Genomic DNA, 14,957 nt, shown 5'->3' with positions numbered 1-14,957 from the left:
GTCAGCTCTTTATTATAATTCACATGGTCAGGTTGGCCGAGCTTTACAGCAATTACTGTTGCAAATTTATTTTCCTTTTCAGATACGGCTCGCTCACACGGGGACGTGTGAACCGCAGGATGGCCGTGTCGGGGCGTGACTCCAGAGGGACGTATTGCGGCGTTACAGTTCATAGTTTTAGACGCCTGTATACAATCGATTAGCAATGTTTGGCTACGTATCACTGAAGTTGTAACGAAATTCATAACGTAGATAGTAACGCCGTCTATTGGCATATTGTTGAACTATGATGACAGGTAGAAGGCTTTGGAACGTCAAGTTGTTTTAACTTGGGTGAAGTTTGGTACAAGGTGGCAGTTTTGTCGTTATGTTGGTAGACCGGTCGAGCAGGTTTGCCAGCTTGACTTTGAGGCGGGAGCGATGAGGCTCCGCCGGCAGACTTGATCGGACCGCGCTAGAGATCGGACGTTAGCCATACCTAGTGCCTAACTCGCCACGTTCCTGAAGGCTTATACCTGAAGGATTATTCTGAAAGCTTATAGAATCCAACGTTCTTTATCCATTTAGCTAAGTGTTTTATTCCAAGTGTTATTTTGATTTCTTATGTGTCATTAGAAGCTTACTTTTGTGAAATAAAGAAAGAATGTGTTGTTTTGAAAAGATGTGTCCCGCTGAGTTTGTTGCCGGTCCCATATTGGGCTAAATCTTCTCAGGTCAGAGGTGTAGGGTTGGAGCCGGCCTAGCTTAACTTGAATAAAGATTTGAACGTTTCATGTGATCTTTTATTTTACAACAAATCAGTTTGCATTCGAATAGCAATTAGTTCTTTTTATCATTTAGTACTGAACTATAGTAGGCGCTAGTATGGTTAACAAGTCCGAATGCTTATTTCATGCACTAGTAGCATACTAATTTAGCTGTGAAGTAATACATTGAGGTACTACGCCCATCGCCGTCGCCCGTGCCTCCGTCATATATATCTCGCTCGTACTCGCATATTAGTGCGAACGAGATGTAAGTATAGAAAGTAAATTACGTTCTCGATGGCGTTTATGTCAGTTTTGACACTGTTAGTGACTCATGGTAGCGCGTAGCTCCCGCAGTGGATGTGTGAAGTAATACGTTTACTACTTACCTACGTATATTCTAAATATCGATATTATTATTCTTGGTTTCAATTGCTTTTTAACCTATTATAAAATGTAAAATAATAGTATTGATTCAACTGTAAAATATTCAATATACAATATTCGTAAGGTTCATTGGCTAAACCATGATGAAAACAATACAATACGTAGATCGGAGGAGCGTTTCTATTCGTTGTATATTTTACAAAATAAAAGCATTGATCGGTGCCGACAATATTAAAGACATCCATAACAATATATTCAACATTTATATATGACTAACACATACATTCGAAAATACGTGGAACATAACATTTATTCGCTCGTTTTTGCATTTCGGTTTACATATTTTTAATCATTAAATAAAGTAAACAGAAGAGGCAGTGAGCATTGTGAGCAATGGTTCCTAAAACGTGTTAAATACAGTACAGTACGTGCAAAATACAGTATTGATACAGTAGCACGAAATTTTGATTCCTTCTGGTGCCAAGTATAAGTAGAAACCATAGACTAGGAATCCTCTAGACTGAGCATAGTACCTAACGCTACCCTCTCTGCCACTTATACGGTAGTTTTACTCCATCTTCGAGTCAATCCCGTGCCGTGATTGGTCCGTGTCTTTGAACGGACCAATCACGGCACGGGATTCGCTCACCTCGTCCCCCCGCACCCCCGTATTTTTGGCAGCATCGGTTTCATGAAATAATTGCTCTAAACTCAGTCTAGGTGATTCCTAGTCTATGGTAGAAACCTACTTATTTGATCATTCGGATTAGATTCGTTCTTTATTATGCCAGCATTGTCACGTATTCATTCAAGTTTTCCGGTGGCGGCCCGTTTTCCCTGAAACAATGTAACAATTTCCTATTAGCAGATCCTATTATTTTAGTAAAGATGATCACTAAACTTTTCAGTGTCTATTTAAATTCTTGATTTTAGTCATCCTAGCAATGTCTTCTCAAATGTCAAATATAGGAATTCGTAGTTGTTTGTTGTAATTGGTTTATATTTATATTTATGTGTGCCGGCATTTTGATGAATTGGCTAATTATTAGTGTAATGACCGGGTTGGTCATATGTATACTGAAAGCAGGTAATAATTCAAGGGCCTTACGGAAGGTTCAGCATGGACTTCAAAGTGCCGACGATTTCTTCGAATGTAGGCCGATCTTCGGGTTTGAAGGCCCAACAGCTTTTCATCAGATCGTACCTTAAAACAAACAGTCACGTTCTCACGTTTTACTTAAATATACGTCCTGATTACTGTTATTTTGCCTAAAATTATACTTAAGTTTGTAATTATCCTATGATTAGCTATGTTACCGCAAATATCGAATTCAAAAACGATATTGATACATAAATTATACTTAAGTTTGTTAATTCGAATATTGAAAGAACGATAATAGACGAAAACAAAAATATAACATTATTGTTTAGTCAATTTCAAAAGAATTACCTACTTAATGTGCTACTTAAACGTCCCATACATCTGAAAAGTATATATAAGTGACATAATTTTCACGTGATTATCCAGGATAATAAACGATAATATATATATAACGCCGTGGCCGGGTGGTCTAGTGGTCAGGATGTTAGCCGCGTAAAATGAAGACGCGCATTAGATTCCCGCCTCGGCCACCGGTGGATTTGGTCACATTTTCTTTGGTGTATTGTATGATATCTATTTCAGTTCACAATATATAAGTATACGCACATTTCATTGCTGCAGTCATCTGGCTTTTCGAGTCTGTTATTAGTTTCTAAATGGTTGTACAGCTTGTAAACAGAAATTTTGGCGTAAGGAATTTCGCCAAAAGTCAGGATCTCCCACGTTATCACGCCAAACGACCACCTGCGAAACATAAAGCATCAGTAAACATAACTCATAAAGACTGAGTACGCGTGCTGCACGTCTATCAAGAACTTTTTAAGTTTTTACTATTTCATTTGTACACTCATATGGCAATATGAAAATATTTTTTCTGCCTTCCGGCCGGAAATCGTCAACTTTCGGCCCATGCACTAAACGATTTTTTTTTTTACTTTAGGTAGGTACTGTAGTTATGTACACAATATACTATTGTATTATAGGCATGGTGAAACGAGGTCGATAATGAGAAAGTGGTTAATAATAGAGGTCAACAAAAACCTGATGCCGCAGGGCGGACGGTTTTTCCGACTCGAATTTGCAAACCAATATCGCTCATGTTACACACGATGTTTTTCATCACATTTGCAAAAAAACGTGAAAGCAAATTTCCAACTTACACATCAGAACGCTTATCATAATAATTCTGTGCTATAGACTCCGGAGCCATCCACTTCATAGGAAGTTTGCCAGCCGTGCGCTTGCGGTAGTAGTCAGTATCGCGAACGTCGCGCGCCAGACCGAAGTCGGCGATCTTCAGGACGAGGTCAGCCGATACCAGCACGTTGCGTGCCGCTAGGTCACGATGGATGCACTGTATGACAAAAATGTTAAGCCTCGATTTTCGTCTACAATACGACACAAGAACGTTACGATGCAGGTACATAACATATTTGTAATGTACACAAAACCTCTTAATCAATAACTTACACCACGCGACCCCAAGTATTCCATCCCTTTCGCCACTTGCCAAACAAAGCCTGTCAGCTCTCTCTGCGCTAATGGCTTGTTCAGCAAATTCTCCGTGGAACCAGCACTGTCAAAGTAAAATAGTGCATCAGCATCAGCAGAGAAGACATTAAACATAGTATCTGAAATTTTAAAGTATGTAGGTAATTATATCGTGAAAGTTCAGTAAATTACTTCTTGTGGGGTTTGTGTTTCTTGAGGTATTCGCGCAAGCTACCATTGCACGCGTACTCCACGACAACGTAGAGCGGACCGTCTTGCGTGCAGCAGCCTAGAAGGTTGATAATGTTCTCATGCTTGCCGATCATCTTCATTATCTCCATCTCTGACACCAGCGATATCATGTCTGCGTCCGTATATCCGTCTGAAATACGTCTATATTATAACAACTTCTATAATTATTGGCCCTATCATCTTCTTACCTTTAAATATTAATAAATAACTGTTACTTTTATTGTTACTTTATGTTCTTTATGTTTACATACTAGAACAAATTAAATTATTTTCAAAAAATATTTTAATTTGTTATTATTTTGAGTAGTCACACTACTATAAAAATTATAAACTGAAATAAATGTCATATACTCAGAAAAAGTGATCCGAGCCTCTAGTGTCCCAGGCTGGAATCGAACCAGCGTCCTCTGCTATCGCGGCAGGTGCCTGTTGCCTCTCGGCCACCGCTATCTCTCTCGCTAACTCGGTATCACCTGAGATGATCCAGTTAGAAGGTCGAACCATACTGTTCTACCTTAGAGGTGGCCAGGGGGCGCCATAAGCCTTCAGTATGAAGTGCAGTGCATATACTTGGAAAAATTCGACCTATGCCGCTGTCCCCGGTGGCCGAGAGGTAACAGGCACCTGCCGCGACAGCAGAGGACGCTGGTTCGATTCCAGCCTGGGGCATTAGAGGCTTGGGTCACTTTTTCTGAGTATATGACATTTATTTCAGTTCCTTATGTTGTTGTTCAATACAATAAATGATTATAATAACTGTTATATAATTGTTGACCCCATCTTATTACCTTTTAACATTTTTACGGCTACCACAGTTTTAGCATCTTCTGAGACTACTCCATGTGACTCAGCTTTTATCACTTTTCCGAATTCACCTTCTCCCAGCAATTGTCCAGTAAGAGAAATTTTGCATCTTGGTATTTCCCACTGGGCGTCCACTGGCATCTGATATTCTGACATTAATGTAGTGTCATTTCCCATGATTCCAACCTGGGTTAGTCTTTGTTTTTCTATTCTGACTATCGGCATCACCTGTATTATAAAAACTACATAATAAACAAGTTGCGGTTAGGTTAGTACCTATTCATTTTAATTACAACTACATACATATATAATTTATAGCTGGTCAACCAAATCTTGTCAGTATAAAAAGGCGCGAAATTCAAATTTTATATGGGACGATATCCCTTCGCGCCTACATTTTTCAAATTTGCCGCCTTTTTCTACTGTCAAGATCTGGTTGACCAAGTATATCTATTAAGGTTTCAGCAGACATGATGGGAGTCAGTACTGCTTCAAGATATGTAGTATATTTGCCGATCGCAATACTTAATTGAGGCGGCAGGTTGGTCATCATCACATTCATGCGATTTATTTTCTGTTTGTTTAATAGAGCTACAAAGATAACTTTACCAATTCTCCTGTTTCCGATGGTGGTTTCTCCACGGTAACTTTTTTTAACCAATATTTAACAATGACGTTGCTGTTTCGCCTTCTATAGACAGTTATACCAATGATAATAATAATAGTCAGGAGCAACACGACAGCGGCAGCTATTATGCCGGCTAGTTGTTGGTTTTGTTTTGCTTTTTTGGCCTCGTTTATTTTTTCATACTGTTTTCTATCACTCTCATTGAACTCTTCGCCTGAATAGTGGCTAGTATCTGGATCTGTAAACATTTCCCATAATCAGACATAGAAGTTTTTGTGGCAAAAACGGCAAAAACGAATGTTCGAGAAAATGAAACATCGATAAATCTGTTATCAATAAGTCACAGAATTTACCGAGAAATTTCAAGAATAATTTCGGTATACATATGTTTAATGGTTCTAACACATTTTATAAAAGCGGCCAAGTGCGAGTCGGACTCGCCCATGAAGGGTTCCGTATTTAGGCGATTTATGACGTATAAAAAAAAAACTACTTACTAGATCTCGTTCAAACCAATTTTCGGTGGAAGTTTACATGGTAATGTACATCATATATTTTTTTTAGTTTTATCATTCTGTTATTTTAGAAGTTACGGGGGGGGGGGACACTCATTTTACCACTTTGGAAGTGTCTCTCGCGCAAACTATTCAGTTTAGAAAAAAATGATATTAGAAACCTCAATATCATTTTTGAAGACCTATCCATAGATACCCCACACGTATGGGTTTGATGAAAAAAAAATTTTTGAGTTTCAGTTCGAAGTATGGGGAACCCCAAAAATTTATTGTTTTTTTTCTATTTTTGTGTGAAAATCTTAATGCGGTTCACAGAATACATCTACTTACCAAGTTTCAACAGTATAGTTCTTATAGTTTCGGAGAAAAGTGGCTGTGACATACGGACGGACAGACGGACAGACGGACAGACAGACAGACATGACGAATCTATAAGGGTTCCGTTTTTTGCCATTTGGCTACGGAACCCTAAAAAGGACACTTCTATGGACAATACAATAAAATTTAACGATTCTGGTACATATATATCCCGTTTTTTACTTGTGTCTCAAGTACTGGAAAAAGTATCCCGCCCGTAAGAGTGTACCATAAAAATTAGCTTTAGATTCCCTTAATCTTGCGATGTCTACAGGAAAGACGCAAACAAGTCAACCATAATATAAGATGTGTATGACCCAAATAGGTTAAATAAGTTATGTATTAGCATAAAAAAGAGCGTAACTCGCCATCAAACTTCACAGTTTGGCGAGTTTTATGTTATTTATAAAATGTATTTTACTTTATCATGAATTAATTCATTCATTCATACATACATACTCACATCATACACAGACACATACGTCCACTTGAACATGTCATTTACTTACACCCTTTTTACTTACTGTGACCTTTTTAGCACTTTAGTTAGGATAATAAAAAAATCTTATTTATCTAAAATGCAATTGCTTTGATATATATTTATGGCGGCAACATCATTATTCTGTATTTCTCTAAGATTCCCACGATTCAGGCTGTGCCTAGAGTGGGGATCACTGTACTGCTTTTATTGAAATTTCTGTATTTCTTGTGATCAAATTAATTTAATTAAAAATAAAATAAAAAAATATTTCGTCAATCAGTTTATTTTGTCAGTAAAAATTTTGTCTGTCCATAATATATGAAAAAGTGGCCTACTTTATTTTCATCAAACCCATATTTATATTCTAATCTTGTTAAATAAAACTTTAATATAATTTATTTTTAGGACATTATTGATATTAATATACATAAGTAATAGGTATCAAAAGTTTAAGGGTTGAGTGAACATAAAACATGGGTTTCTATATTTTATTTTATTCAAATAATAAAGAAATTTCACTTGCATTTCAAAAAACATTGATGACCGAGAGCGAGCTTGCGAGTCTTGAAAAGACATAGGACAAGAAGGCCGATTCAAAGTAACAATTTGTTATAGTTTTGATGTTATAGTTTTGTTTTTCAGCTTTCTAGCACTAACGATGGCGGAGCAAAGCAGCGAACGGACAGACGGACGACGACGAAGACGGACATGGCGATAGTATCGCGCGACTCTATGTAAGTATTAATAAGGGTTCCTAGTTGACTGCGGAACCCAAAAAAGGGATACTTTGTATTTCATATCTTATTTTTTAAATTAGTAACGGTATGTTTACTTACCATGTTCGACGTTTAGATATTGGTAAGAAATCTTTGCTGAGTTGTTTTTAACCAGAATACACACGAAGTATCGTTGTTGGTATCCCGTCAATTTCGCAAATGATAGCTGGGATCTGTTGTGCATATCGCCCTGAAATTATTACATTATCGTGATTATTGTATTATTTAGACTAGAATAAAGTCGGAATAATTGTGTAATTATGACTCCATAATTTAAAATTAGTAAGATATAACGACTTATTTTATTTTATTTGTATATCTATGTCGCGTTTTTTGGAAGGATTTCCATAGAAGACCAACGTCAAGGTATCCAAAAGGTAAAGCTGAGAGGAAACTTTTCAGTAACGTTATAAAAATTTGTGACATGAACTCGCTAAGTTATTATTGTTTAATTTAAACGTCCTGAATAATATTATATTGTACTCGTATATACTGCTTAGGTTCTTATATTACACGTTAAATTTTATTTAAACATAATTATACTAATATAGTTACAGAATGATTTTAAATTGTGTTATATTCTGACTGACGACAATGCAAGTACCTTGTAAAAATAACCCTCAGTCACGGAAAAGTGGGTGTCGCTGTTGGTGAAATTTTCTTTTCTCGCACCAATCCAGTATATCATGTTATCGTTGCCAGAAGAGAGCGGACATTCCAGTGTCACGTTGTCTCCAAATTCCCTTGTAATATTTGGTCGGAGGATGGCTGTTAAAAACAATTTCGCTTCAGTATTTATTTTAAATTACTATGGCACAATGCAATAGTAAATAGTAACTAATTAATCCGCTATAAATCCAAAGTATATTTTATTACTACGACTACGGCCAGCATTTAGACTTCCAATGAAACAATTTAAAATTATTCTATTTTTATTTAAGTATCTGTAGTATTGACTGATTAATGTGATTAATAACAATAACAAATTGGATGAATTATTTATGATAAATACTTACTATCTACAGTGAACGAGACATTCTTCATTTGGAAACATCCTAACTCTCCACATGCCGCAGTAGTGTCGTCAGTTTTATTAACTACTATCTCCACTCTACGATTTTCACCGTACATTGTCAGTTTATTCGCACCTGAAACTACAATCATAAATTGCCAAGTATGAAACAAATCTTTTTTCAGTCAGGTCAGGAATTATTTCACACATAGTTGTAAGTACCTACTTACATAAGTTATTGTATACAATTTCTGCAAGCCCGGATAAAAGGATTCCAAAGATGAGTACATTGATGAAGAGGTTTCGGGGCGAACACGCCTTTTTATTAGAGCCAAACATTTTTCGCACCGACCAACATTAGGTTATTTGACTGCCAAAGCTTCCTGTAACAAAAACGAGACAGATAACGAAATATTTTATTCTGTAATCTTTTGTCACGTGTTGGTCCTTAATGTGCAGTAGGTTTAGCTAGCAGGGTTTTTAAGTTAAGCTACCTACCTTCTTAGCAAGACCTATCCATAAAACCTAGTTGACAGTGTCAGTGGATATTAATTTCCACAACCAGTGTGTAAGGTACCCAAAACACTTAAGCGATAGCTTGAAAACACTTCACATTAACGTAAGTAGGTGATTAGTCATAATCATAAGAAGTTTGCGAACTACATGCGACATAACTATGTAGGAGGTTCTTGACCTCATCGACTATATCTGACACAGTGTATTTTTTACCAATGTTGGCCATGGCCCCTATAATAAACAAACCGCTCTTGAAAAAGGAGAATTATTAAACACATATCCGTAGTATTGTTAGCAGTTCTATAGAGTAGATAAGGCTCAGGGCACGCAAGGACAAAACTGACTTTAAAACATTTCAAGTCAAATCCGAATGAACGTTATTAAATATTTATCATTTAAAAGTCAAAGGCCAGTCAACGTGAGGAAAAACAAGTCAAATTTTGCATCAACTTAAATTATCACTCTTGTGGATAAGGTGCCAATTTCTCATAAGTTTTTAAAGAATTAAGAGAGCCCTTACGGTTGGTGGGGTGAAAAATATAATAGGTAGGTATTAACAATGTTGCCAGAGATAAATGCCGCTATTTTTAAGCATGTATTAAATCAATAAAATATTTAATAATATAAAAAGAAGCTCACCCTTTCGTTCCCGTTCGAAGCGTCACTTCAACTCACTGAACAATGGAGAACAAATGGTCGCAACTACTTTACAATTGATTTTCCTTATAAATAGGACTTTCCTCATTTGCCCGTTAAGTAACATTAATATAACAATAAACGCTCTTGGCACTTTAAAGTTTATTTATTTATTTTTAGTTACATGTATGGAGTGTCCCTCTTCACAAAATACACCTGCGCTAGATACACACCTATATTTTGAAATATAAAAATCAGCGCGTTATGCGCTTGTTTGTCAAAGTTTTAACTTAATTCTCAGTTCCAAGAGGAAAGTTTGTTAAATATCTCTCCATACTAACATAGTGCCTATTTTCCTCTCGGGATATGGAAATTATTTTATGAAATTTTGAAATTATTTTTACACAATTTTATAAATATATTACTAATCATATGCCTTCCCTTAGTTTGACTTATCTCGTTTTTAGGGTTCCGTAGCCACATGGCAAAAAACGGAACCCTTATAGATTCGTCATGTCTGTCTGTCTGTCCGTCTGTCCGTCCGTATGTCACAGCCACTTTTTTCCGAAACTATAAGAACTATACTGTTGAAACTTGGTAAGTCGATGTATTCTGTGAACCGCATTAAGATTTTTACACAAAAATAGAAAAAACATTTTTTTTGGGGGTCCCCATACTTAGAATTGAAACTCAAAAATTTTTTTTTTCATCAAACCCATACGTGTGGGGTATCTATGGATAGGTCTTCAAAAATGATGTTGAGGTTTCTAATATAATTTTTTTCTAAACTGAATAGTTTGCGCGAGAGACACTTCCAAAGTGGTAAAATGTGTCCCCCCCCTCCCCTGTAACTTCTAAAATAAGAGAATGATAAAACTAAAAAAAATATATGATGTACATTACCATGCAAAATCCACCGAAAATTGGTTTGAACAAGATCTAGTAAGTAGTTTTTTTTAATACGTCATAAATCCCCTATCTTCATGGGCGAGTCCGACTCGCACTTGGCCGCTTTTTTAGGGTTCCGTACCTCAAAAGGAAAAAACGGTTCCCTTATAGGATCACTCGTGCGTCTGTCTGTCCGTCCGTCTGTCCGTCTGTCACAGCCTATTTTCTCCGAGACTACTGGATCAATTAAGATGAAATTTGGCACACATATGTAAGTTTGTGACCCAAAAACGGATGTTTTTGTATAATTTTAAGATAAATAGTTTAGCAGTTATTCAAGAAAATAGGCAAAAATTACCATTATCTCCCCCCCCCCCCTTTATCTCCAAAACTACTGGGTCTAAAATTTTGAAAAAAATGCACAAAATAATTCGTTACCTAAAGTAGTCAGGAAAACTTATTAGAAGTGTGCAGTCAAGCGTGAGTCGGACTTAATTACTTAGTTTTTGATCCGACCCCTATGGGTTTTTAATAGACATTTAACTCACGTTTCACATAAAAAATACATTGTTAAAAATTGTGTAATGTACGGAACCCTTAGAACGTGAGTCCGACTCGCACTTGGCCGTTTTTTTCCAATTATTATACCTAAGATTTAAAAATAAACAAATCCATACAAAACTTTAAAAGCTCTTAACTGTTATAAATGTTATAATATTAAAAAAATCAAATAAAACGAAGAGGCATCTTCAGAGAGGAAAATGGGGACTACATTTTTATAGAGGAGCCATCATACTCCAGTATCTCCTTAGTCTCCACAGTTAATAAACAAATCAGCCTAATAACATTTGATATTTTGCGAAACCGTAAAAACATTATCTTGGGATTATTAGGTAATAGTTCAATAAAAACGTGTCGATATTTCGGTAGGTAATACTAATAAAACAAAACAAATAATGATTTTCAGGTAATTTATATATATTCCATATGCACATTTTTAGGTACAATATGCGTAAGATATTTATTGATCTCCTCTTATTCTAACAAAATATACATAACATAGGTATCGTACAACGATACAATATTGTTTAAACCCAATTATTGTTTACCTAATAATTTAAGATAGTAAATTGTATTTATGGATAATACAATTCACTTTTCAAAATGCCCTGACCACATAACACGTCAGAAGTTGACTGAAATACTTTTCTTTACAATCCATGAGCCAAAATCTTATAGGAAAGTAAAATACATAAGAATAAAATGCAGTTTATTCTGTTTTCAAATATTCATGAAGTTTTGGTGTATTCTCATTAATTTGTCCTCGCCCCACGTGACCGCCGCCATGCATGAGGCGGGGACAAATGGGAATTATTCTTATGAACGCACATATTCCCATCTGTGCCCGGCGAGGACAAAGGGGAATACACCATTCAAAGATAATGCTACTTGTAGCACGAGATAGAGAGTATTGCCGAACTTAATTATGTGTACCTAATAGATACGTATCGTATTAAATAGGTAACTGCTAGTCTATTTGATACTTAAAGAGTTTTGCCAATTAACTCAGATGATAATACGTGTTGATCATCTAGGTCATTTAAAAAACCTGGACGAGCAATGTGTATTATTACCATATATATAAACAAAATTAAATTAAACTCACACATTATCCTTTCAGTTCATTTTAAGCCCGCAATTTTTGAACTAAGTGATTGTTGTTCAAAAGTTATTTCAGTATTAAGACTCTAAGGTACACACGCGATTTTGTAATAGTTATTATATAATATTTACAATCAATTTCATTGATAATCCTTATTACCTACATTTAAACATATCCTACGAATACTAATTTTGATTAAAATATTTAAGTACAACAATAAACATTTTTGGTGGTAAAATGCAATGTACTAGTCCATATTAAACTTGCTTAATACATTATGATAAAGATAAAAAAAATTGACATATTCAACTAGCCTTTTTACAGTTAACTTTGTAAGAATGTTCTTAAATTTATAAATAAACTGCACTGGAACAAGGAAAATGGCTACTGATTACAAAAATAATGGTACCTCATTAAAATCAGGCAAAACGGATGTTAACTGCGTAATTAGGACCGCTTAATTCTTAATATCATTGAAAGCGTACAGACAACACATAGTGCTACTGTATATGTATATTACGCATTAATTTAGTAAATAGTCCGATAAACAAAGATTGTGTATACGTTAACCGAACATTATGCACCAATAAATCATAACATTGATATTTGTGATGTAAGTGTGGAAACAATAAACACTAACGAGTTATACATTTTGACACAATGCAAGAAAAAATAAACAGTTTTTTTTAAATTGGGTTACTTTAAGCTAAGAGAGGATATACGTATAGCTTGACAGATATGAAAACCACATGACGGACAGCTAAAAAAAAGTGTGTGTGTCTCAGCCCTGACACACAAAGCTCAGCTCTGACAAATGGAAATAACTCCTTACGAACGATTATAATATACATTATAAAATTTAAGATCAAAACTCCGCAAATTTACTATGTATTGTTATTTGTTGACATTGAATTAATTGTTCCCATGCATGCGTTGCTATGCGCAAAATAACGTAACTTTTTTACTCCCCTTAAAATTATCATCCCCGGGCTTATGTATATGTATGTATATGAAAAATGGATCCTTAAGGAGTAAACACCAAGAACAACCAAATGACACCTATTGTCCAAATTTCTATTCAATAATAAAACATGCACTGAATTAATCGCAATCGCCAAAGTTCCCGGGTTAAAGGAACCTGACCTTACAGTTTCTATAAATCTATTTTTTTATTTTATTTGTTAGGTAGGTAATAAAATGATATTTCAAACAATTTCTTTAAGACAATTGGTACCTTAGTTTGAACAATACTAAAATGATGAATACATATTATGGTGTATTGAAAATATCGATACCTTTGGGTTCAATTGGCGTAAAGGACAAAATGCTAATTTTCAGCAGACGCGAAAAACGGCGTTTTTTTTTTAATGTTGATATATTTTTGTTGTAAATCGAGCTATATTTTTGATGTCTATTAGAAAAGTGCTCAAAATATTCGTCTCTTTAACCTGAATTAGCAATCATATCTATATTAAATACGAAAGAAGTTAATGTCCTATAAAATTGGCCAATAACACTATGAATGCCCTATAAAATTAGGTACGCCCATGAAATTTTTGATAATTAAGTGACGTTCTCAGACTATTTTATTCCAAATTCGGGGTGTATTATGTAGTTACCAGCCATGGTACTGTTTTCAGCATAGTTTACTGTTACGAAGCTTAAAAATGTGTCAAACGGTAGTTAGTTATGCTAGGTATATTATAATTATTATTGTTTTGCACACACGTGTACCATCTACCACATTGTTAACTATTTGGAAATGTTATTGCATTCTATGGTGCATACTAATGGTAAGAGATCTGCTGTTAGTGCTTTCTGTGCCTACACAGGTTGACCACGGACACTTAGTTAGATATTCATTGTAAAAGCGCATCCATATGTATACTGAGTTACTTATAAGTATTTAGCAAGGATAATACAGACCACATTTTTTTATAAATGTATAAGAGTATTTCATGTTCATATAATCTAAAATCAATATTTACAATACTTTACATGCCAAATTGCAGACTAGATCCTACATATTACATATTCTTCTACCTATTCATATACTATTTGTCATGGATAATTATTTCGATATCTTCTGCATTTTCACATCAAACCAATCTTTAAATTAAGAAACTACTTAAACATTTTCGTAAAATAAATAAATGTATGTACCTACGTTGTAAAACAAAGCGTCATATTATTTACACTTAATTACATTTTTAAATAATAAATATAACATAATCCATTACATAGCTGTAACAGTCAAAGTTATTTACAATCCTGTTACCAGATATCATTGTACCTTTTGCTTCTTTACTTCAACTTCCAATTTTTTTAATTTACACGTTGTATATGACATCTTCATCATCTCCTATTTTCGTAAAACTAAACAGAACATTTCGGACTAAGAGTCTTGACTTAAAAGTTCCTCGACGAACTTTTGATTTTCTTGATATGACGACGCTGAAGCAAAATGTAGGTATGGTATATAATTTTTTCACCTTAGTACATTTTTTGTCTATAACAAATGTACACCGTGGTTTAAAACACATATAGTTTCGTTGACCGAGAAACTAGTATATTATGTATTTATACATAGGTCACGAATGTCCAGCAAAAACTTAACTTGCCCAAATCTCGCTCCCGTTAACTGTCATACCTAGTTGCCAAAATTCGAATAGACAAATTTGTCCTTATTGTCATTTCAAATTG

At 35.0% G+C, this 14,957-nt stretch overlaps 1 protein-coding gene across 1 annotated transcript; it reads right to left on the bottom strand.

The window, feature by feature from the left end:
- Window positions 1-1,885: 1,885 nt before the first annotated feature.
- LOC134653244 (fibroblast growth factor receptor homolog 2-like) lies at window positions 1,886-8,300 on the bottom strand. The gene is made up of 10 exons (XM_063508573.1): window positions 8,144-8,300; window positions 7,600-7,729; window positions 5,392-5,648; window positions 4,767-5,010; window positions 3,919-4,108; window positions 3,706-3,811; window positions 3,396-3,589; window positions 2,842-2,979; window positions 2,242-2,337; window positions 1,886-1,970 (listed from the first exon to the last, which is right to left on the bottom strand). The coding sequence occupies exons 1-10, from the start codon at window positions 8,225-8,227 to the stop codon at window positions 1,916-1,918; spliced, it is 1,494 nt and encodes a 497-aa protein (XP_063364643.1). The 5' UTR covers window positions 8,228-8,300; the 3' UTR covers window positions 1,886-1,915.
- Window positions 8,301-14,957: the final 6,657 nt, after the last annotated feature.

Source organism: Cydia amplana, chromosome 1, assembly GCF_948474715.1.
Source record: "Cydia amplana chromosome 1, ilCydAmpl1.1, whole genome shotgun sequence".
NCBI lineage: Eukaryota > Metazoa > Arthropoda > Insecta > Lepidoptera > Tortricidae > Cydia > Cydia amplana.
This window is presented reverse-complemented; position numbering and strand designations above follow the sequence as displayed.

Excerpts from the sequence above, each read along its gene's own strand:
- LOC134653244 (XM_063508573.1), bottom strand. The coding sequence starts at position 8,227 with ATGATATACTGGATTGGTGCGAGAAAAGAAAATTTCACCAACAGCGAC. Across the intron at positions 3,590-3,705 it reads AATACTTGGGGTCGCGTGGT|TGCATCCATCGTGACCTAGC; the intron begins GTAAGTTATTGA and ends TTTGTCATACAG. Across the intron at positions 2,980-3,395 it reads TATGATAAGCGTTCTGATGT|GTGGTCGTTTGGCGTGATAA; the intron begins GTAAGTTGGAAA and ends TATGTTTCGCAG.